At 39.0% G+C, this 25,347-nt stretch overlaps 1 protein-coding gene across 2 annotated transcripts in view; it reads right to left on the reverse strand.

The window, feature by feature from the left end:
- Nucleotides 1–791: 791 nt before the first annotated feature.
- Nucleotides 792–25,347, reverse strand: part of nlgn2a (neuroligin 2a) — a 260,217-nt gene continuing 235,661 nt past the window's right edge. For both annotated transcript variants that reach the window (XM_032583169.1, XM_032583168.1), the window contains 5 exons: nt 12,889–13,074; nt 7,977–8,242; nt 6,279–6,432; nt 5,037–5,403; nt 792–4,877 (listed from right to left, as the gene is read on the reverse strand). In XM_032583169.1, coding sequence (XP_032439060.1) covers nt 4,040–4,877; nt 5,037–5,403; nt 6,279–6,432; nt 7,977–8,242; nt 12,889–13,074 — 1,811 coding nt within the window. In that variant the 3' untranslated portion in view covers nt 792–4,039. The remainder of the gene's footprint in view (nt 4,878–5,036; nt 5,404–6,278; nt 6,433–7,976; nt 8,243–12,888; nt 13,075–25,347) is intronic.

Genomic DNA, 25,347 nt, shown 5'->3' on the forward strand with positions numbered 1-25,347 from the left:
TCTAAATTCCATTTTTTATGTCCAAATGAGTAAATGAGCAGGTTGTCGTCATTGATCCTTAATTTCTGAGAAATAATAAAACATCATTGCACAAATATTGATTGAAATGGTTAGTATTGGAGTTAATAATCAGATACAAAAATGTTTTGGAGGAATTTTTTGGTTTCTGACACTATTGCATGATTAAACACTCCCTGGGTCAAATTGACCCACGAACATTTTTGCTGTACCCTAGAAACGAACATAACAGGAGGGTTAAGGTGACAAACAGAAACGAGTAATTTATATTTCAAGACTGTGGAGACAAAAGTATAATTTGAAGACTGCTAGGTGAAACATGTGAAAAGGTGTAAGATATATTTAGAAAGTGAAGCAAGTTGTAAAAAAAATGTGAAAATATGGAACAGAATAAAAAACTTAAGTTGTAGATGGAAGCAGTGAAGAGCATTTCTTTCTCTGAAAATGTATTGTTACCAGCAGCATTTCTCTGAAATAATGAGGCGTCATCATTTCAGAGCAAATCTGTCACATGAGTCCTGCAGGTGAACTGCTGGGTGTAAAATGAATAGAGAATTATAAATAGATGCTTTTTAAATATTCATTCAAATAGTGAAAAAATACCTTAAAATGTTATACTCACTGTGCTTCCCTTTACTAATGTGGGAAACTAAATAAAGTTTTTGTCATGATTTAAGCCGAATTATTCTTCCTTTGTTTGGTATCCTGACATATTTTGAAATTGTCTCAGAGCTGAATTGTTTTATAGGAGAAAAAAGAGACACAGACTGCAGTCTGGCTATGAATGTCTTTAATGTTCCCAGATCAGAATCACAGCATACAGTGTATAATAACTTCTAAAGTAACAGAAATATCATCACCTCATTTATTTATATGATTTCACTTTCCTTTTTTAATCTTTTTTTATTTTCCATTATTTAACAGATTTGTTCATCTCAAGTCTTGGGTTTCTGAATTCAACATAGAATATAAAATGCAAGACAACAGGTGCAGATTATTTATGGAGACCCAGTTTGCATCACTTGAATATTTGTTGAATGATTTGATTTGATTTGATTTGATGCCCATCTGAACTGATATAAGATCCAATCTGATACAATGTCCATTTTCTCATCAACCTTTCTCTGCAGGAGGAACTTTAACTAGAACAAACCAACACAAATCAAAAAGTTGGACCACCTCTGTGATCTCATGAGGCATCAGATGGTGTTAAAGCCCTAACATGTTTCCCACACATAAATAAGCAGCTACATGAAACACCGCTACATGACAATATTATATTTCATAAAGTGAATTTGTTGCTATAGGACTGTTTGAAATTGGATCAAATTAGTGAAAAAAGGTTAAATTTATAGGTCCTGTTTGATTTTAAAGTTGTAGTAATTCAGTAGTTAAAATGGTTACGTGGTTATGAAAAGAATATTTAACAATGAAAAGTTTCATAAATAAAAAAAATCCCATGCAGATAATTCAGACTTGGACTATTTTGTCATGTTTTCAGGATTTTTGGGTTTTTGTTGTGTGAGGCTTTTAGTAAAATTCTGCTACAGAAACTTTCCTGATTCAGGTTGAATCATGATGCTACAGCATATCTACATGACGATGGTCTGTCAAAAGTTTAAAAACTAAACCTTTTCCTGTTGATTATGAGTGAATACACATTTCCTTGCTTTGATTTGTTTTCATTGCAAACTGCACCTGTTGTCTTTTGTTGTCACCAAATAAGCATATCATTCATCCACCCCTCCCCCCCCCCAAAAAACGAAAACAAAACAAAACAAGAAACTTAATATTTACAAATATTTCATCTGTTTGATTCTTACACTTAAAAATGTACAGTTTTGATCCTGATCCAGATGTTGTGTATCTCCAACGATCCTCCCACCAGGACTGTTTGTCTTCAGTTCCTCTGGACTGAATGAAATCTGCCACAATGGCGCCCTCTAGTGCTAACATATAAAACAAACCACCACATCCAGGACTAACGTTTTCTTCCCAGCTGCTGTGATCGGATTGACTTCTCAACCTGTTACCGCCTCCTTTGTCCACAGGAGTGAGTACAAAAGAGTTCATATTTCGACAGATTAGCAGGTCGTCCCCCTGGCTAACAATTCAGACAGAAAGAGTCTTTGAATGTTTTTAATCATCTTTTGATCAGCTTGTTTTCACTTCTGGTTCAAATTTCAACATTTAAGGCTGTGCGAGTTTTTTCTTCATCCTCCTCTTGGCCACAGCATGTCCGTTTATCTTCTTGGGTCCTGATCTGCAGAGTTTGTCCACTCATGTGATTTGCATTGTGCACATTTCCCGTTCAGTAGTTTATAAAATCTCAGCCTGGAGCAGCTGCTTGGCCTATTAACCCGTTTCCAGCCCTCCCCAACCACCAGGCGGTAAGAAAATGAAAAATAAAAACAAGCTAAAGCTAGCGCATGTTCAAAGACAGCAACTGTGACTCCTGTCAGCCATGTTAGCTACCACGTGTTCCTGCTCTGCTAACGGACCCATAATGCATGTTTGACATCTTCATCTTGAAAAGCAGAGCTGTAAAATGATATATTCCTAAACTAACAGAAGGAGAACAATTAGAAACAACAGACATCTACTGTGTTACCTTTACCCTGTTGAGAAACTCCTTCATCATCTGCAGCTCTGCACTGCAGGCTGTTAAAATCCGCCAGGTACCCTCAGTGTGCTTGAAGCTACACCGGATAATCAGTGGAAATTACTGAATTTATATTGATAGGAAAATATGGTTGTCAAAAATATTTAGAAAATGGGTGGAGATATGGAAGATAACCAGGTGAGATGAGTTAGCTTGCCTATCTGTCTCCTATAGCTGGCTGAAAAGTGGTTCTGATACCATCTGTGCAATTTAATATGTCCACTTCATAGGCACAGATCAACTGAATGTATAATCAATGACAAAACATCTTTCTGTTAAAAATAAAATACATTTGGGAACCCAAAGAACTGACAGAAAGCAGCTAATATTGGAATGCATCGTCTCAGGTTGAACTAATGTCTAATTTATTTAATAAAACGGTGTGATGAGCTTTGTTGCTTTAACTGGTGGATTATCTGTGATTTGTGGCAATTTCCTATTTTAATGAATTTGTGGGAGAATTATATGAGCTGAGAAATATTTAATTTGGACTCAGAATTGGAAAACGTGCGGTGACAGATTCTTCATCCTTTTTCCATGTTGCCTTTCTTGAAAAATAATTCATGCATAGATCCCCATTGAGAAAACCCCCTTTATATTCTTTCTCCTTTGTACACATTTATATAGAACTATATATAATATCATTTCTCTATAACTATATTGTCAGCAAAAATCTTTCCACATTAAAACACTTGAACAACAACAAAAATAAACAAGATGAATGAAAGAAAACCACAATCAAAGGCCAGTTTGGCACTTGGTCATGAGAACATACAGCCCGTGTTATCAGCCAGGGATTAAAATTCATTTCAACCTTGATCAGAAAGCAAAAACACATTTGGCACGAACCGTAATGGTAGACTGAAACAACGTTACTTCTGACATCTCAGTACGTTGTTGCTCCTTAAAGCAAAGAAGCACCCTAAGGAGGGGAGAAGTCAAATGAGCCGTAAGTAAGACACAGATGTAGAAAAGAAACAAATAAGAAACTTCACACAACACTCTAGAAGACAGTAAAAGCTGACACCAAAGTAAAAAAGAGAGAACATCAAAGGTCCAAAAGCGTTTGTCCCTTTGAAAATTTCTTTAGACTGGAAACTGTGCACCCTCCTGGGAAAAGGTATGTCTGAAAGATCGACGTCACCTCCGAGCTGATCATCTGCTCCAACGCAGTTCATTTTAGTTCATTATGTCTCCTGCTAAGCTGTACAGCACATGATGGAGGAGGTGGAGTTCCTTTTTGAGAAACAAGAGAATGTAAGAACAGAATGAAGGCCCTCAACCACAGGCCTCCCTTCTAGATCAGTAGGAGATCCAGTACTCCCTGTCTTTAGGTGGTGCTGGGTGGGCCAGTCCCTACTATACCCTTGTGGTGGAGTGGGGGTGTGGCAGGGTGTTGTTGTGGCCGGTGGAGGGGAAGGTGTTGAAGGCATGAAGAGGCTGCATGCTGGTGATGGTGCTTGGGATCATAGTGATGGTGTTGGGCGTCATCAACGGCACATCATCCGGAGCCCGGCGCAGCGCCAGCGTGTAGTCGGGCGGGCAGGCGGGTCGCAGGATGTCATGTGGTCGAAGGGGCTCCAGGTCGTGGTGAGCGTCGTGCTCCGAGTGCTTCATCTGCAAGGACATGATTTCCTCCTCCTGGCTGTGAGCGAGGTCATTGGCGGGTACGCCGCGCTGAGGAGACAGTCGGTGCCGTCGCATCTCGTGCCGCTTGTCGCGTTTGTAGTAAAGGGCTGCGAATGCCAGGATGTTGAGGAACAGAAGAGAGGCTCCCACAGCAACCGTGACACTCAGCTCAGTGGAGTAGTCACGGGTGTCTCCAGGAAAGAGGTCCTGGATTGGACGGTCCGAGCCCTCGGTTTCAGGATCAGAGGTGAAGGTTGAGTAAGGGTGGGGAGTGGTTCGAGGACCTGGAGTCCTTGGCCTGGGTCTATAGGTGTCTGGGCCTGGACCAGGGCCAGATGGTGATCGGGTTGTAGTTGGGAAGATCTCATGTAGGCTATGAAGATGGGGGACAAGTTCTAGCCAGAAAGCCACCTTGTTCGCCCTGTAGTTGTCCCTAACTCGAGGTTTTAAGCCGATATGGAGATACTGCTTGTCCTTTGGGTTGAACTTTGTCCAGATGACCTCTTCAAAGCGGTTGGGTTTGGTGTGAATGAACTTAGTGTCCTGAGGGACGGGGAGGTTGGGGTCTCTGATGGAAAACGAAAAGAGAATCATTGATTAATGTGAAAAGGCATTGAGAATGTTTTGGAAACACACCATGGATGCCTCAATAAAGGTCCAGTTCCAATGTATCAATAACTACTGACTAAGACAGAGCTGAAATATGTCAGGTTAAAATTCAACCTACCCAGTTTTGGCAAAATTAGTCCAGTAAGTCATGACCACAGCACTCAGCATCACGTCATTCTTCGAGAAGTTGCATGGGAACAGGTCTGTGGCGCCGATCATCGGCACGCCAAACACGTACGGGATCTCATCTCCGTGTGCGGCATCAGCCCATTCGGGTCGCGTCTCTGTCTGGCAGTGGTGGTAAAATGTGTAGAAATAAACAGGCGACTGGAACTCGGCGTGAAGTTTGGCAGTGGCCACTGCTGGCGCCACCCACTGGTGGTCTGTGAACAAAGCTAGGAGAGTCTTTCTTCTCATGTCACCATTGTCCCTGTCTGCCCAGTCTGTGTACATGAACTTTATGGTTTCTCTCAGGATGTCTTTTCCTGCAAGAAAACAGGAGATAAGGAAATTAAGAAATGTGATCAAGAAAGCTGAGGTAGACAGGAACCATGTGGATTTTAACTAGGCACATTTCTAACAAGCTAAGATGTAGTGCTTTGTAAAAGTATATATTGAATATTTTCACATTTTGTCTTGTTGATAGCAGCAGACAGAAATATGCACACCAGATTATTATGATTTCTGGTTGTAAAAAATGTGACAGCCAAGAGGGACTTTGCCTCCATTTCACAATCATAAACCACTTTGTGCTGGTCTACCACATGAAATTTCTCTAAAATGCATTGAAGTTTGTGGCTGTAATGTGGCAAAATTCGAAAAACCTCAGGGATTGTGAGTAAGTTTTCAAGGCGGCGTATGTTAAAAGGCGAGAGAAAGTGAACAGAATTTGCCTTTCAGATACCACAATGACGAGAACTTGAGAAGGAGCTGCATTATTCAAAACGTGTGTATTTGGACTGCGGCTTGCTGTGAGGGGTTTGCAGGCTGAGCTGTTGGGAACAACAGCACTATGATTGGGAGGCGGCGGCTGCCTGGGGGCTGATGAGCGACAGCATTAGTGCCCACAGAGCCCCAAAGGCCAAAGCACAGACCCACCGCGGCGAAAGATAATCTCCATGATAGGCGATCTCATTAGTATGCTTGTCTTGGCTGGTACACTCCACCAAACTCGCTTTTTGTTTCTTCTCATTTTCTTGCTCACACATTGTTTTAAAGATGCACACTTCAATGGGGAGCTGTGATTCTGAGGTGTTTTCTTTATGTTCAAGAATAGCTCCCTGAAACAGTTCATATAAAACAAGATCATGTGGAGAGAGATTTCAAAGACTGACGGATGTTCGGGGTCAAGGTTCTTCACCTTCAGGATATCCGTAGAGGTTGTCCACAAAGTTAGAGATTGTGTAGTCGAATGCTGCAGCAGAGATGCCATCGTTGTCCTCGCTGTCGTCCACAAATTTCAGTCCTTCTCCCTGATTCACACCTATGAGGATGTCATAGTTGAGGAACTCCCCCTGGTGGCACAAAAACAGAATTACAAGTCTTGTAAATTTAGACGAGACCTGAACCTATAGTTGGTGCTGTGATGCTTTTTTCCCCCACAAATTTCTCCTTCAGTGCAGATTAATTCCACATTTTAGTTATTGTCAAACTGCTGTTTATAAATGTAAAAAAGTTAATCAAAATGAAACACCTTTCAGACGTCAATAACAAAATCAGCAGGTGAGAGAAGATTAAATTAGTTTTCCTGCTTTTACATAAGAAGGCTGACATGACAAGTACTGTTTCATGTTTTAAGTATCTTATTCTTTACTATTCTATATTAATAGACTTTGGATAATCACTTTACCTTCCTTCTTTAACAACTTACATCTATCTTCACTGAATCGTCACTAATCTAATCTTGTGGATTGTATTTCTTAATTTTATTCACTTTTAATTCCTTATTGTTTTATTACCAATAATTAATTATTTAATTAGATGATTTTGATCCTTTTATTGTGTTTTTCTTGTGATTTTTCAGTTTTTTTAACCTCTGTAAAGAACTTTATATTACACATGGCTGCAAAAAAAGTGCTGTTTAGAAAAAGTTTGAATAATTAAAAAAAAAAACTTCTACTAAATGTTGACAATATTATCTGCTTTCATAAATATTAAAAACAAACGAAGAGGTGGGTGAACGGCTGGAAGACTAAATCTACATATTGGTATAAATAAAGTTGATTGATTGATTGAAAGAAATTGATTAGCATATTTGGAATTTCAGAGAAATCCAAACATTGACGTCTGAGAGAAAACACAATTTAAAAGGATGGTAAATAAACACATAGATTGAAGCTGTAAATATTTTTTCATATTTCAATTTTGTTTGTTCATCTCAAACATACAAATGATCAATTAAATAATAATAAAACTGAAGGATAAAAGGTTATTTGCTTAATAAAACGTAATCTATTTAACTGTGAAACACGAGCCAACACTCATAATAATACACAATAATACATTTTCTTGGTTGATAAATTGTCCCAGAAATTATTGCAATAAACGTTAATATTGTTGATTTTCATTTCATTTTCCAGTAACATGTTGATTTTGACAAAATATTTCAATTTTGGCATCTCAAAGAACAACAAACTTTAATTTTGTGAAGAAAACTCCATACTGGAACTGGAAGACATTTGAATATCCAAAATAAAACTCAACAATCAAAAACAATAAATTAACAGAAATAAAACACACACACACCAGAAGCCATAAATAAAAATAATTATAAAGTCTTTGGAAACAAAATTGCCCTTCAAAAAATAGTAATCATCAGATTGGAAATCATCAAGCTCGTTTTATTTTATGCTTATGGCTACAGGCTGACCAGCAGCACACTGTCCACCTGTACAAGCCGAGTTATTTTTCTTTGAGTAACATGTTGTTTCACACCAGCTGCTAAGTGTCACAGCCTGACCTGTAACTGTGTGGAAAGGTCACATCCACACCTCACTGCGACTTCTCAACTTCCTCCAGAGCTACTCAGACAACGATGAGGTCATCATCTGACCCTCACCTGCTGCATGAGGATCTCCGGATCGTCCGGCACCACGTCTCCGTCCACCACGGGGCCAAAGGCGATGTGGTAGCGGGCAGGCTGGATGTCCTGGTCCACCAGCTCCCTGAAGGTCTTCCTCCTCAGGCAGTCCACCAGGTCGGCGGTCTCTGAGTAGGTGCAGCCCACCTTCCTGGCCAGGTTCTTGGTGTATTTCAGGGGCTGGTAGTTGACGGACCAGCTGGAGATGGCCGTGCCGCTCTGAGCAATGGCCCTATGGAACAGACCTAAATGGACGAGATTGAAAAGGGACATTTATATTCTGCCTTACTGAAGGTTTTGGACTGTATTCTTTGGTGGTGATGCAAACAAAATATTTTTTTTTTTTTCAATATTCTCTGAAGAAATAACATAAAACCTGACAATTTTCCATTTTAACTGCAGCTAAGGACACAAACTCTTCTGATAAGTCAAAAGATCCATTTTAACTTTCTTTTCTCTCCTTGCCTTAATTCTACACCTCCCTGCTTCAGTCTCTCCCTCCGTCTCCTTAGTTCTTCCCATTCTGAGCTGCTGAAGCCAGTCGAGTGGCTCGTTAAGGGGCCGCCTGCCTCTCTCGTTTCCTCTCGGGCTCGTTCCTTTTTCCTTCCCCTCTCCTCTCCAGGGCTGAAGATTGGTCAGTTAATTATTAAGCAGAGCTGCAGAGTCTCCTTTCCCTCAGAGATCAATTATAGTAAGAAGTAGCTGGGAAACAGCTACACCTACATGCATATCTGCTCCAGGAGTGGCAGAGGGAAAGAGCAGGGAGACGGCTGTATTTTATTAGTCCTTAAGATTGGCCTCTGTTATGCTACTTTATTTAGCGTCTTGTCTTTTCTTATTTTTCACATCAAAAAATCCCTCCCCCTGTTCTTTGTCACCTGGGTACTAATTGGCAGATTGTTTCATAACAAATAAGGAGCCATCAAAATCTGATCTTCCAGTCAAGGAGAGAAAGAAATAAACAACGAAGCATCCTGGACAGGTCACCAGTTCATCGCAGGGCAACACAAACACAAGAGACATACAACCATGAACACACACACCTAAGGATAATTAGGAGTAATCAACTGACCTAACAGTGATGTTTGTGAACTGTGGGAGAAAACTGGAGTACCTGGAGAGAACCCACGCATGGAGAAATAATAAACTCGACGCAGAAAAGCCTCAGGCTGGGATTTTAAACCCATGACTTTCTTGCATCTACTGTATTATTTTTGCACTCAAGACTCAGGCAAGTAAACAACCAGAGCTACACATTTTTCACGATCAATATGGCAGCAATGATGAATCCTGTTACTAATCAATAATTGTGACACAGATAATAATAGTTTTTGTGTATTTGAGCTATAAGTTGTTAGAAGAGGTGACAACATTACCAAAAATAGATAAAAGCAATATATTTGCCGATAATTATCTTTGCATTATTGTTCTCTTATTTAATAGACAAAGTAGAAAACGACGGTTTTCCTTGATGGCAGGAACAAGGCAGCTGATCAGGGTTGTTGTGAAGACGGCATAGCATGTTAATTTGTTTGAACGGCCTAGTTAAATCCAATTGAGTCTATGGCAAACACAGATGTTGGTTTCTAGATGTGCAAACCTACATTAAAAGACTTTCATTTGTAATTCTACAAAGTATTCATCTAAAGAGGCTTCATACAAACACTCACTCCAAAACCACATATAATTTCCCTTCCACCTCACAATTTTATGCTACTTTGTGTTGGTTTGCCACCGAAAGTCCCAATAAAATGCATGAAAGTTTTGTGACAAAATATGTAAACATACAAATACTTCTGCAAGGCACTGATGCTCATTTTCTCCATCTTCTATCTCTGTCCCTCATCATATAATCGACATTACGAAGCGTTGCCTTCATCACCGCCCTGCTGTCAGGTTTGATCTGTGAAAACCTGTTGCTGACATGATCGGTGTCCTTTAATGACAGAATGACGGACTCCTTACCTTGGATCCATGACGGAGGGGGAAAAGGGGAGGAAGGATGACAGACAGACGGCTTCTAGTGAGTTGATGTTACACCGATAGATGCTGATGAAGAGGAAGGTGATGATGATGAGGTGATGCCAAAGCAGAGGGATGAAGACAGACAGTGACAGCGGGTTGGTTGTCAGCAACAGAAGAAACAAGGTTAATGTTGGTTCTGTTGGTGGTTAAAGGGTTAATTCAATATAAAATCTCTAAAAGGCAAAATGCAGAGTGAACAGTTCAGGTCTCAATCTAAAAATAAAGATATAAGGAGCAAAGAAGAATTTAGAAATGTATTACTTTCCTTATTGTAAGTTACATGAGAAGCTCAGAAAGTCATAAAATATACTTAACACCTCTAAGAACTAACTAATTAACACACAACTTGTGAAAATGTATGTATAAAACCAAGTTTTAATGAAGCACATTCAGATATTTAAAGTGAATTTTTAAGCTTCCAAGACAAGCTGCTGACATCGCTACTGAGTGTGCAATCAACGCAAAGTTCAAACTGTACAAACTTTATTTCTTCTACCAGTGATTCTTTGTTATTGTTTTATGCAGCAAAGGTGATAATGACCCAATTAGGACTGCTTCATAAATGCTAAGCAGATTACAGTTAATTACAGTTTATGATTTAACTTCAGGCATGAAATTATGTTTTCAATCATTTTGGAACATTGTGAGAAAAAACCCCTCTATGTTGTGGTATCTAATATTAGGAAAATTAATAATTTGTTTTTAACAGTAGATACACTGGGAGTCGTTTTGCAGCAGCAAATAAAAACATTTAAGTAAATTTACTGTGGATTTTCACTCATCTGTGCTTGGTCAAAATTACACATCGAGGCTTAAATATACATGTAAACCCCAGTTAAATTCAAACATGTTTCTCCAGAAGGTTTTTAATTCGTCGATGTGGCTAGTTGCAGATTTCATTTGAGGCCTTTTTCTGTGCTGACCTCAGGTCAGGTCGATATTAAAACCACTTGTGAATCAGTTGGAACCTCCTGACCGATTTCCTTTCATCTAAACGCAACGATTTGGATGTTCGGACAGGACAAGCATCAAAACTGATGAAGCTGCCTGATGAGAGACTGGAAAGTTTTTAGATGACAATTTGGTTCATGACTGGAAACTAAGAAGAGCAGTTAAACATTCAGCAAGAATGAGGCTTTGAATGGCTGCAGTCAAACTACAAAGTGTTAAGGAACAATGAGGAAGGCATTAATGGTGGCGTATGAATATATTTGAGCCTTTGGATATGAATCATACCAGTTGTAAATGCCAGCTAACATCATGTTAGGTACCATTTCACCTACGTATTTCAGCTTCAGATTTTTCCTCAGCGCTGCAGCATGTTAGCAACAAGGTGCTGCATTTATTATTTTAGTTAAAAGTTTATAGAAGCAGAGAGAAGTTTACAGGTTCCTGGGTTAATTGGGTGGGTTAACAGACATCAGTGGCAGGCAGAGGCTCAGTCAAGCTTTCACAGCACATTTGTTTTCAAAGCACATCTACAGAGAATGAATTAGTCAAAAACTAAAGGACTGCTTAGTGCTTGGGGTCCAGAGACACACACAGAGAATCAGAACAGATGTGAAACTGCTTTTTCAGATCTCTTCCTTTTCACCCACATTTCTGCCCTTTCCAGTTTGTGTGCGAGTCGGGAAAGCGGGGCGAGAAGACAGAGATATTCAGGGCGAGACCTCGAGCGACGCAGAGAACAGAGAAGCAACGATCTGAGGAGGACAGCTTCAAGAACGCCGTGATCAAAGGCGGCGAGCGCGTGGCCGTTTGGCCGCGGATCGTCAGCCACGCTGATCTCAGCTCAGATCAAAGCGGCCTGGTTCGCAGTTCTCTGTCCTCTGGTGGGGCCGCGTTAGCGCTTAGCCTCCGGGGTGTTTTGTGCTGGTAATGGGGAGCAGGAGGTCGAACACATGTAGGGTTTTGATGAAGGAAGGGCCTTCCTGCTGCACAACAGAAGCGTCGGCGAGGCAGGTAATGTGGGGTAATGCCGGCGCTCCCGACTCATTTATCTTCTGAGGATGTGAGCGACGCAGAGGATCAAACCTGCACGCGCTCATTAGGCACTCGGGTGCTCAAATCCTTAAGCTCAAAGGACAAGCCGTGTGTTTTCTTTCAGGAAGTCAAGTGAGCCTCACAGGTTTTAACAGGTGACAGACTGAAGCTGCAATTCTGCATAATTAAGAAACATCTGTCTGTCTGTCAGTCCTGTTGAAATGATCCGACAGTCTGAGAGCTCAAATAAACCGAAAACATTTTATGTTATCCTAATTTGTCATGCTTCTCTGTTTGGTTAAAGCAGCAGTATGTAACGTTTATAAAAGGAAATATTTTATTATTTCTTAAGACTCTCATTATGCACCGACAGTAAAATATAAGACAGACAATCTGTAAAAAAAATGTATCTCCTCTGTCTTCTCCCTGAGTTTATATTACCATCTGAAGGAATGTGCTAAAACAACCAATCAGAGCCAGGAGGAGGGTCTTAGTGCTGTCAATCATCCTGATGTATGCGATAATTACAGCCTCCCTTTGCTCTCTGCTAGGCTACAGCTTCTCAGAGGTTGCCACAAATGCTAACGCTAGTTAGCATAACCACCAATGATGGCGGATAATCAGTTTTCTTGTCCTTCCATCATTAGCATATTGAGCAAAGTGTACACAAGAGTGATTGACAGCGCTAAGACCCTCCTCCTGTTTTTGATTGGTTAATTTTGGTGCATTTTTGTAGATGGCAACAGTAACTCAGGGAGGAGGATGAGATTGATCTTTTCACAGATTATCTGTCTCATACTGTCACAACATGGTTTTAACAAATATGTAAAATACATATTTTCACAAAACTCAATCAGTGCGACACAGTAGAGCATCAACTTACCCTCAGAGTGGTGAGACAGGATGAGCAGGTTAACGCAGGAGGCCCCTGCTCCAGATCCAAAGATGGTGATCCTCTCGGGGTCGCCGCCAAAATGGCCGATGTTTTCGTTGAGCCAGCGCAGAGCCTGAATCTGGTCCAGCAGGCCGTAGTTCCCCTTAGCGGACTGATCGCCGGTGCTGAGGAAACCTGTTGGTTGAGAAAATGAAAAGTGGAAAAAGAAAGAGAAACGGAGAATTAATGATGCTGTTAACCTTCATAATGTTTCCTGCATGTAAACTTTTGCTTCTTTGAATGGTAAATCAGATTGTAGTTAAAACTGCAGAACACAAGGAAAGTGTTTATAACATAAACAGCTGAGTTATTATAACCAGAATTTGATCCTTCTAAACTCATTAAAAAAAACAAAAAACTTTTACTTGTCATTTCACAATTTTTCCACATTGGTCAGTTTTAATCCTGAGGTTTTTTTGTCTGATCTGAAAAAAATAAATAAATAAAATAAACATCTAGAGCTGAATCAGTAAACTATACAGTCATATTTAAGAAATTTGAATATTCTGATTCCTTTTGAAAATAACATCCTTTTCATTAACATTTCTGTATTAAAATGTCATATTTGGATTAGTTGTAAGTGTAAATGATCATTATTAACAAATAAATCCTTTTAAACATCCACCTGTATGTAATTAATCTATTTAATATGTTTCACTTGGTGATAAAGTTCCTGAAATATATGGACTTTTTAATAAGATTCTAATTTATTGAATGGGTATGGATGTAAAAAGAATCAATAGATACTCATGAAACATTTGAGCTTTTTATTGCACAATTAAAAAGTAATAAAAAAGAAGGAGCAGTAGAAACATTAATACGCTGAATATTTACTAAATGTTCTTAACTTTCGTCATGGTGGAAGGTTTTAATAAAACTCTAAATCCACCTTCAGCTGTAAACAGCCTCCAGTGATGTTTGGCCTGTTTAAACATATATTCATTTCTCCACATGGAACCACTGATTTTAAATAAAAAATGAAATTATTCTCCCTCTCTTTTGCATTAACACATTTTAGGAGATATCAAACAATCCAAGAAGCTAAAGGTAAATTATTGGAAACGCTGATGACATCATCTCCATTTTCAGAAATATTTAATGATTTTCTGACGATGTTCAAGTCCAGAAAATCAGACGCATCATCCTGACTATACATGAATCAATGCACGTCTAATTCCAGCAGGCTGACTCTGAACATGACAGCTTTCCATACCACACTGACGCTGTTCACCTAATTAAACCCAGTAGTCTGCTTGTTCTGCACCTCAGATCTCCATGACACGCCGTTCCCTCTGCTAGCTGATATTTGCCTCTGATGAACGCTATTAAGTATCTTTAATTGTTCAAGCAAAGACATAACTCGTTTCCACTTAGGTGGCAATTAACCGTCAGTCTCTGAATGGGACCTCTAATTAGAGCCTATTAAAGACAAGCGTACTGGATAAGTTGTTCATTAAGCCTAAACAATGGATGTTAAAACACTTATAAACAGATAGCTAGGTTAGGATTTAAAACAAACAGAGCACATAAAGAGGGATACTAATTAGAGATAAGACCTTAAAAGGCATCGACATCTTTAACATTATTCAATTATACAGTAAAACTGGTTTAGACAATCAGCAAATGTGACTTTTTGTCACTTTAATGTGAATTTATGGGGTTAGGAAACTAAAAACTGGTCATGAGTAAAACATGATACAATCTGTTTATTTTTTCAGGTTTCTGTTTATCAAAGTAATTAAGTTGAGACCCAAAAACAATTAACTAGTCAGAATATAAATAGATTAATTATCTTTAAGGCAGAACTCAAATAGCATTTCACTGCATCGTAAATCTTGCATTAGGTCGAGTTTGAAAAGCTCTTTTCAATACTTTTTTAATAAATATGTGTAAATTATATTGTCTAAAGTAATATTATTACATTTAATTACTATATTCATGTTAGTGATTTAGTTAACTACTTGTTAGAACAGGAAAAAAAGAAAAATGTGCAGCACATATTTATCAACTTGTACTTGTGTGAAAATGGCGCCACCGTGTGGCAAGACAAAGAATGACAACTGATTCAGAAACATGGCAGAAAATACTACTACTACTACTAATAAAAATCACATTAATATTAATACAGGCAAATAGTACAGCAGTTATTAAACACAAAACATGAAATTAAGCAACATCTTATAAAATCTCTATTTTATTCATCATTTTATGAATTATATGCCCATAAAAGAGACATTTCGAAGAACAGTTTGATGTTTATGTTCTTAGAGCAGCTGCAGACTCAATATTCCTTACAGCCAGCTAAAATTATCTCAGAAACAAATAATAGATGGACTTCATCATCTGTTGTTTGAATGTTCATACTGTCTGTAACTGAATTTGACAATAAACAATAATAGTTTGTCTAAGATTTATACACTTTAAGAGGAAAACATAACCAAATGTTTTCCTCATCAGCTGAAGCCAAAATAACTGCAGTTTCTGCTTGTATTTATTGATAATTTCTGCATCACAGAAACAAAAGCCAACAAGGCGTTTATCAATTAGACGCTCGCTGGACCCTTTGGTGCTGCTCCTTAAATTCCAGAAACACATAAAAAATAAGCAGCACGTTTGGGTAAATTAATTAAAGGGAAGCGCAAACACGAGGCGAATAAGCCGCCTTAATGCCCGACTGTAAACACCACAATAAATTACACAACGGTTATGCTAAGTAGGTCATTAATTAGGGTAATTAATCTAAAGAACAGCAATACTTCAGTGTCAGCGCCGTGTTTTGAAGATAATGCGGCGTCGGTGCTACTGAAACGTCCAGGTATTAGCGGGTTGGAAATACATAAATCTGTTTCTTATTCTTTTTGTGCAGCTTAATGACGCATCAAATGTTTTGTTCTCTGGGTGTTAATAGTTTTACTCTAAAAAATGGGGCTTTATGCAGGTGGAGAAATATGAGACAAAACTAGCAGACAGAAAACGTGTTCATGTTGTTCCTCCTCCTCGCTCACGCTGCGTTCATCTGACAATAAGTCGGAGTGTGATGGCCTCCTCCTCTACGCCCCCATAATCTGACAAAGGGCTTGGAAAACATGGAGGATGGGTTCAAGCACGGCGACGTGACACGGAAACTCTGTTCTGCTTGAATCGTATTTAAAACTGGTGAGGAATGACGGGTTAGATGGGCGAGGCAGAGGGAAAGATAAATAAAAGGAGCAGGCGCAGAGGACAGTGGGTGTTCTGTGACTCCCGGATAGAGGAGCAGTGTTTCATCTGCCTCCAAGACACCAGGGGTTGGCTCCAACACACACACACGCACCCGCACACACACACCCACACACACACGCCTGCACACGTAGGGATGCTGATCAAAGGCTGACACTACAGAAAAGACTGCAGCCTTTCCACTGCATCTCCTTTGCTCTTTCCTTACCCTGATCAGACATGTGAACACACATCATGCTATAGACAGGCTTCTGAAAACATAAAACATTGGAAAATTATTTTTAACAAAGTGCATGTTTTGAATAGCATGTGCAAATAAAACCTGCAGTAATATTTTTAAACTCTTGCGTTTATGAACCTCCTTATTTTTCATTCAGATTAATTTGTTCACACATATGTAGACGTGTGAGAATGACTTAAACGTCTGACTGAAGGACACACTCCTAACGCTGTATGATGGTTGGAGCGCCAGATGTCTCTAGGTGTGTGTGTGTGTGTGTGTGTGTAGTAATTATTCTCTGTCGAAGGAGTCCAGAAAATCAAATATGTTCTCAGCTTCATTCTCACAGCTCAGAGGCTCATGTTAAATATTTTTTATTCCCAGAAGGGAACGACGTGAGAAAAGAGAAAAAGGATTTGGAAAAAGGGGAAATAAATGACGATATTTCTGTTTTCTTCATCAGGCTTAAGAAGAGTCTCTTTTTCCTCACAAATAGCACTTTGGCTTAAACGCAGCAGCTGGCCTTGGGTGATTTGCTTCTCTGTTTGTTCTCCGTCTTATTGTGCACTTTTATCTCTGTAAAGTTGTTATTCCCATTGCCAGGCTGTGGCAACCAAATTATCTGTGGAATTATTCAAATTTGATGCCGTCATACTGGGAAGGACCCCTCTGAGTGTGTGCGTGAGTGGGGTGTGTGTGTGTGTGTGTTTTGGGAAATGTTTGCTGGTTCTTTCCTGCTGGTTTGGTCTAGAACAGTTTTTTTTTATCATCAATCTATGTCATGGCTCATGCAATAAAGCATTTCTGCATTTCTATTGTCGACAGTAACTCAGAACGTGAACTCTATTGTTTCTAACCTGATCTGTGGCGTTGCTATGGAAACCAAAGGTTTGCAGATTCCCTGACCCAGAAGAAAATACACAAGAATAGCCCAACATGACCCGTTTCCCTCAGATCACAAACATTTGATGTAGTTACATTCACTACTGCAACTCTAAACGTCTTCAACCTTCAGCAGAAAAAGCCATCAGTGGTTTCAGGATGGGTGTTAAGATTCTACAATTAGGACAACAACTAATGATTCTAGTTTTAAATTACTCTGATGATTATTTTCTTTTACAGAAATACATATTTTATTGCATAAAATGCAGCAACATAGCATTTCTTCAGTGAATGTCTGGTCATCTGAAGCTAAAAGATACTTCTAAAGTCAACATGTGAAAAGCTCAGATTTTTCTTCTTGACTTAGTATCAATACATTGTAGGGCTAATCTATTGATTATTTTTAGGAATAACTGATTAATAATATATTAGCAAAAGTTGCTTAACAAAAGTTTTTTTCCTTTTTTACTGAATTTGAACCAGGTGAAGCTAAAAGTGTCACTTGGGGAGTTTTGAGTAGAACAAACCAATAAAAACAGTTTTTTATTTTTTATTTTATTTTAAATGTATATGTTCTTAAGTAAGTACAGTTTTGGTTTACTTACTTCTCTGACTGAATCGTTAACTATTTGATCCAGTTAACAATTAATCGATTACTAAATTAGTTCACTGAAAAGATTAATTATGATTAATCCGAGTAATTCATTTCAACCCTGTTTACAATATTCTACTTTTATTCATGATACTATAAGAAACAGAAAGAAAGCAAAATTGTCTTAAATGCATTTATTTTTAAATAAATTTGTGTGGGGGGCAGTCGGTAGCTCTGCTGCAACAAGAAGGTCCCAGGTTTGTTTCTGCAGGGAGTCTGAATGTTCTCCCTGTGCAGGCCTGAGTTCTCTCTTGGTACTCTTGCTTCCTCCAGTCCAAAAACATGAATGTTAGATTAGTAGATCTCCTAAATTGTCTTTTGAGATGGTTGTTGTTTGTCCTTTGTGTTTCCAGTGTGAAGCTGGAAAGAGACACCAGCTGCCAGTGAAAACCTGAAATCACTAAACTATAGTTTTGTAAAGTTTCACTAATATTTGACAGCTAAAACTTAATAATTTGCTGTAATGAAGGCAGTTAATATTTACGTAACCCTGTGGTTTTCTTAATTATGCAACCTTGATGCCAATAATACAATAACACAAACCTTATTTTACCACAACTTCAGGATTTAAAAAATATATTTTGATGAATAAAATGTTGATCTACATATTTTACTCTCTCCCGCTTTGTTTCTTTTCCTCCACCACTCCTTCATTCGCTCCTCTACGCTCCGTTCTTTCATCTCTTGGGCCTCCGGTGAGTCGGTGTCTCTGTTCCTGGGTTCAGACTGGAGCTGAAAGCTGCTGGTCTCTGAAGTCCTGACGGTGGAGAAAGAGGAAGCAGGCCAGCTCCCAGCAGAGAGAGACCATATGCACACGCAGTGTTTCCTCCATATCAGCCCCACGTCAGTCTGCGTGTGCACATCCAGCTTTAGGAGCTGAGATCGCTCCCTGTTTTTGCCACAAGTCAATCTAAAAGAATCGCTAAGTTGTAGAGCAGCGGCGTCAAACTCATTTTCATTTTGGGCTTCGTCAAGATCACGGATCAGAGTGTATTGATGAAACCCGTTAAACTGTTAAAATATTAACAAGTAGCTGCGTCTGCACCTGATCAGTACTTCTTAAAATTAAATCATAGTGAACATGATTGAAACTGATCATTTCCTCCAGGAGTTACTGATTTTTTTTTTTTTTGCAATGAAAATTACAGATTTGTGGAGCTAATTTAGAAATATTGGCAAAATAATTTGTAGTATTTGTGTAAATGTATGATGGTAAATGTGACTTTTTGTTCGATTGTAACTTGACATCAAGTAGAGAAAGCAATATAGTAGAAATAACATTCACTGCCACCTGCAGGTGGGAGTTAGCATCACCATTTTGACCATTTTGGTGGAAAATTTGCAGTAAACTCACAACTTAAGCATTATCTTAAAAAGGTGTGGATCTGTTGATGCTCCATGATTCTGGAATCACACAACTGTTACGTTATGCTTTCCTCTGGAGTCCAAAGGGCCACGTAAATATCTACAGCGGGCCAGATTTGGCCCCCGGGCCTTGAGTTTGACACACGTGTTGTAGAGGAAGACCCAGCGACAGCGAACAAGAAAAATTAGATCAGAAGGAGACAAAAAGAGCCACAGAGGGACAAAAAAAGAGAGAGGAGGTGAGATTATAGATGTATTTTTTTGTGTTTCCCCGGAGAACAAAAAGAAGGAGCTCCATCTGTTTCACTCGTCTTCTTTTAACCTGAGTCATTACAAAGTGGCAGTGAGTGTCTATCGATCAGCTCTGGTTGCCCTGTGAACACTTTCACAGCCCACAGGAGGAGCAGTTCACAGTCCTGATCACACACACTTGAATCATGAGCCGTTTCCATGTGGGCGTGTGTGTGTATGTGTGTGTGTGCTCAGAATAGAAAACAAATCACTTTAAAGCCTTCCTGATTTGGAGTCCAACATTTCCTCCTCAGACAAAGTCTTTCCATCCTCTCTTGTTTGTCTGTCACTCGGCTCCCTGGGTGTTAGAGGCCCTGTGGGGCTCCAGGAGTCAGGAGGTAATGATGGGTGAAATAGGGGCGCCACGGGCCACGGCAGACATGATGTATGATCTAAAGTCTTGGCTCTTCTTATAGGTCTTGTACAAAGCCAAAAAAAATGGCTCCCATCATCACCAGAGATATTTTCATAGAGTCACAATCATCCTGTTATTATTTGCAGAATGTTGTTGTTTTTATCCTACTTTTTGTTTTCCTTCAGTTTAATTATGTTTGCTAAATTTCTGTGTGGATTAAAAAGCAACTTATTAAGAATTCAGACTTTTTTTTATAACATTTCTAGTCAAAATTTGAAGCAAGAGGTTATGACCCCACCTTCACCGTGTGTACATTTGAAATTTCATAGGTTGATTGATTCTGCTGCCATATTTGATTCTGAGGTGAGAAATGTTGGACTTTCCCAGCTGGAACTTGAATTTCATCAAAGAGGTGAACTGATTGCAGTTTTTTGGCGGATCCATGATTACCGCTCTTTTTAAAATCCTGACCTTCCGATTCTGATTTTGGCTAATGTTGCTAAATGTAGCAAGAAAGTCGCTGTTGGCAACACTTTGGTGATTATTGGTTGATTTTTAAACCTTCACTGAGGTAGATGAGATCGGTGGATAAAATCGGCTTCATATGTACCCATCAGCCAATCACTGATGTCCCAGAATCAAGACAATCTGCGCCGATAAATCGTTGCACCTCTTCAGACGCTATTAGAGTTCACTTTTCCGGCTTGTAACATGAAATTTCCAACCTTCAAGTAGAAATGAAGAGTTTCCTCTCACTGCTAATGAAATTGATCTTAGCCACGTAAAAACGTATCGGCTGTCAGAAGACAGAGGGAAATAAATTTTGAATAACATGAACAAGACCCAACTTTTAATGTTTCACTTTCACCCTTTGGGAGAATGATTAAAACATGGTGGAAATCAAAGAGGATCAGATATGAATTTTGATCTATAAAATATGAGTCAAGCTTTTGAGTCACGCTTAACATAATTCAACTTAAGCACATTTTTGATCATCTGCTGATAAACATCCGTCGTATAGCGAAAGATTATCTCTGATGATTCAGACAAAAAAAAGAAAAACAGAAGCTTTTAAAAAACCAGGAAATGTTCAGAGCATCAGCTCAGCTCTTCTAGGAACACTTCATGTCTTTATATGCAGAGATGTACACAGTTCCAGATTATTAAATCTTGAACATATTTAATGCTCCAGAGCCAGGATGGAGGGAAGAAAGAAGAAGTGGATGAGAGAAAAACAGAAAGAAGGAAACAAGAACTAATGAATCCCCAAACTGCACCTTCTGCCAGCAGCAGCAACAGCTGTGCAGTTCCTCAGATTTAAAGAGCAAAACAAACAAGCAGCTAAAATAAATGAGTAAACACTCGTTGTGAGTCTGCTGGGGTTTGTAAATGTGTGTGTGTGCGCGCCTTCGTACGTCTTCAAGCGTCTCATTGTACTCGTGCGCATTCAAACCTTCCATCATCGTCTTGATGGAAACAAGACGTGTAAGATGTGTGACATCGCGTGTAAACATACGCAGGAATGGCCGACTTTTGCTTCAGGTTTCTGCCTTTTGCAGTTGCAACTTCAGCGAATGTTTGCGGCTCTCTGGAGCTAAAAGTAAGCGGAGTTTTTCCACTACGATCTGGCATCATTCTCACATCAAACAGAGCCCACGCTGGGATGGCCTAGATACTGCTGCTCCGTCAACATGCAGCCCCTCACTTTGCATGGTAATGTTTGCAGCCAGCCTGGCTCGCGTCGCTCGGCTTTGTTTTGTTTTTTGTTTTTTTTTTAATTCAGCTGGCACAGTTGGGGATTTTCTGGCATTACTTTTCTTGGACTGTTTGTTATTGTTCAGAGCATTTCCAAACTATTTTCTTACAAGTGCAGAAACAAAATAGTGATTAAGGAGTACAGCTTGGAGGTTTTTCTTTTGTCTCTGTGTATCGCAGAGCAAATCTGGCTGCACTTGTTCAAGAAAAGACCAAAACAGAAAAACCAAACAATGAAAATCTATGTTGCCTGATTTCAAAGCAGGTACATTTCAGATTGTCTTATGAGACAAAAGAAGAATGCAGAAACTGTTTTTTTGTAGCTAATATTTTCTTTATTTTAAGATGCTTTTATTTATCTGTGAAAATCTCATTTTAAAGTTTCAGTGTGTAATATTTATAAAATGTATTTTTTACATATTCAAACTTGTCACAGAGTCATGGCTGTCAGAAAAATCTGTGAAAAAAAAAGTCAAGGTCCTCCTCCTGATTATGCCTTAATGCCTGGAAGGATGTTTATAATGTTTTTTTTTATTGTTTCAGATAATTTATTTTAAACACATGAATTATTTTTGTATTTTTTTATGTGAATTTTATTTTGTATGCCATCTATTTTGAACATCATTTTAAAGATGCAACTCAAACAAAACGGTCTTTAATCATGAAATACACCGCTCCCTGTCAGAAACAACCAATCAGAGCCTGAAGGCGGGTCTTAGTGCTGTCAATCAATGTGTATGCGCTGCTCACACCCTTCCTGTGTTCAGCTCATGTCGTTATTCAATTTTAAGATTTTTGCAGCTGTGCTCATGGCAGAGATGCAGGCAAACTGCAGATTTCTAGATCCTGTGCAGGCTCTGCTGTGTGTGAGGATCTGCAGCAGTGCAGCAGAGAGGAAGGGGGCGGGGCCTCTAAAACGTGCTTGTTCAGATTTTCAGGCTAAGCTAATGGTTTTCTCAGAACCCACTGCAGCTCTAAGAGATACAAAAATGTTTGGAGGACATTCAGTCGGTCATTCAGAGGACTGAAAATGGGCCCTGGTCCGCACTTTGGACACTCCTCTCTTAGAAAATTGATTGTTAATCAGACCAAGTCAACAACTAATGCTCTATAAATAATAACTGATCAAAATACTCAACATCTTACCAAGTATTTTTGGTCTAGTTTCTATATATTAATATAATGCTTTGGTACTTGTTGGCATTTTACAATATTTTACCATAAATTTTACAGATTTGTTTTTACAGATTGTTTTTTACAGTGTTTTACGAATATCTTAGTACACTTGAAATAAGACAAAACTTACAATTAACTTTTCAGCAATTATAGGAGTTTTTTAAAGTCAATAATTCCTTAATATTGATGAAAATGTTCTAGTTCTACTGGCAGCTTATTTCACTTATAATAAGACATTTTTCCATGTTATGAATGAAATAATCTGCCAGTGGACGTAGTCAATTTTTTAATCAATATTAAGAAATTAGTGACTTTAAACTGACTTTCTTGCTAAAATGTTACTTGTAAGTAAGATATTTGCAGTAGAAACTAGAGAAATAATCAGTTTTAGTGTTTTGTTTTTCTCCAATAACACCAGGAATAAATTTGCATAAATGCTCTAAACCTTTAAAGACACATCAAGTTCTGCATGTCTTCCAGCCTCCACCTGTTGCTAAACTTGCCTGATAGTTGAACAGAATGTCCTCAAGTCTCCCCTGCGTCTCCGTAAATGTTCGATCAAACAGACGGCTCCATATCTGCTCCTTTTCAAAGCAGGTTTTAAATCGTCACTCAGCTGCTAACCTTCATTTCAACTCTCCCAGCGCAGCCTGTAAGCCCCCCGTCCCCCCCGCTGCTCGGCTGAAACCTCTCTGCCTCTCACACACAGGTGCGTTTCACGCGACAGTCCCGTCAATCACGCGGGAAGCGACGGGCGAGGTGACTGATGTTTCCCTCCTCCGTGGAGTCGTAATTGAAATATGCAAATGAGACGATAAAAGGCGTTTCAGTCAGATGTTGAACAGCTTCACTACTGGGGGGTTATTGTCAGATAAGGACGCTTCATATTTAGAGTTTGTCTGACATGAGACAAAGCGAAGGCGAGTAGAGAAACGGATCTGCCGTGTGGAAGAGAACAGCTTCTCAGATCAGTCTGAAATATAACCATTAATTATTCAGTCTGAAATATAACCATTAATTATTCTGACCTTCCTCTCTCTGTTCTTAAAAAATGGTAAACTGTTGTTTCTGTTTGTTTAGTTTTCAAATAAACTCAAAGACGCGCGCAGGAGCGATAAACAGACACACTAAAGATGGAGTTTTCATGTAACACTCTCTACTTTGTTTAAAAAATAACAATTTGAGCAATTAATAAAAAGAGCAAATCCAATGTGTATTTGGTTTCAGAGCCAATAAGCTTCATTTTTAAGTCACCAAGCCCTCCAAGTCAGAATTTGAAGATAAAAGAACTAACTATTCTGTAGAGTTATACATAAATATTTAAGAACAGCATTTAATCTACAGAATAAGGCCATTACATCTTAAATATTTATTGCTATCCTAATTATGGGAGATGTATGGAGTAGGAGAAACATCCATTTGCTTTAGAAGGAGAAAATATTAAAACTTTAGACACATTTAGGCATTTTAACAAGAAATTACATAAAAAAGTCCTTAAAAGTGATATATGTGGGCTCTAGACGCCTAATGAAAACTTTCATAATTTAAAAAATAATTAGGCATTTGTTAAATAAAGACACATTCACATGTATTATCAGAGACTATATGAACATGTATTAGTACAGCAGCCATTTTTGAGAAGGGATTTCAATGCAACCTACTGAAAAACTCAACATTCACCATTTATGTCTGTTTTCTGCAAACAAAACAATTAATCAGTATAAAATGATCAGTTCCTTCACAGAAAGGTCTGCAGCTCCAGTAACTTTTAGATGCATTTCTGCTCCAACACACCTGAATCAAAAGACTCAATCACCTCCCAGGCACCGGAGCAAGTTTTCCAAAAGGAAATCCATCATATTTTCTGAAAATCCTCCATTACGTCCAGGTAAACTTATTAACACAGTAACACAGTCATACCTCACTGGTTCCAGCATCAGGGCGCCCATCATGCTGACAGGCCCACCAAAAGCAAGAAGTCCAAGGCTGCGCAGCGTCTATTATTTCTGAATGTAATAAAAAGCAAACAAATAAATGTGCCGCAGGCTGTTGTCAGAGCTGCTGTTTTCTCCCGTCAGACAAATGGAAAAAAGCTGCTTCCATGTGCAAAGCCAGTGTGTGCCCTTCATAACGCACACTGATCCCAACATGCAGGTGAAGCTCTGAATGACGACGCTGTGAGGCCAGAAGAGGGAAAAACTGGTGCAAATCTGGTCCAGACCCCCAAAAACATGAAAACTGCACTCAGACTTTAAACGCAAACGAGTTCAAGGTGTCTGCAAACGTTGCCAGGTTCTATAAGACCGGTCTATAAAATCCCCCAAAAAGAGCCACGCTGCTTCAGACCTTCAGGATAAGAATAAATAAAATGAGTCCCGTCATTTAAAGCCAGTGGAATTATGAAAATGTATCTCAGGTATAATAAAGCATGTGGCGGCCGTTTAAATAACTGAGCTCTTGTCTTGCTGCCTAAAATTACATCGTCTAAAGCAG

The sequence above is a fragment of the Xiphophorus hellerii genome, chromosome 14 (assembly GCF_003331165.1).
Source record: "Xiphophorus hellerii strain 12219 chromosome 14, Xiphophorus_hellerii-4.1, whole genome shotgun sequence".
In the NCBI taxonomy this organism is placed as follows: domain Eukaryota; kingdom Metazoa; phylum Chordata; class Actinopteri; order Cyprinodontiformes; family Poeciliidae; genus Xiphophorus; species Xiphophorus hellerii.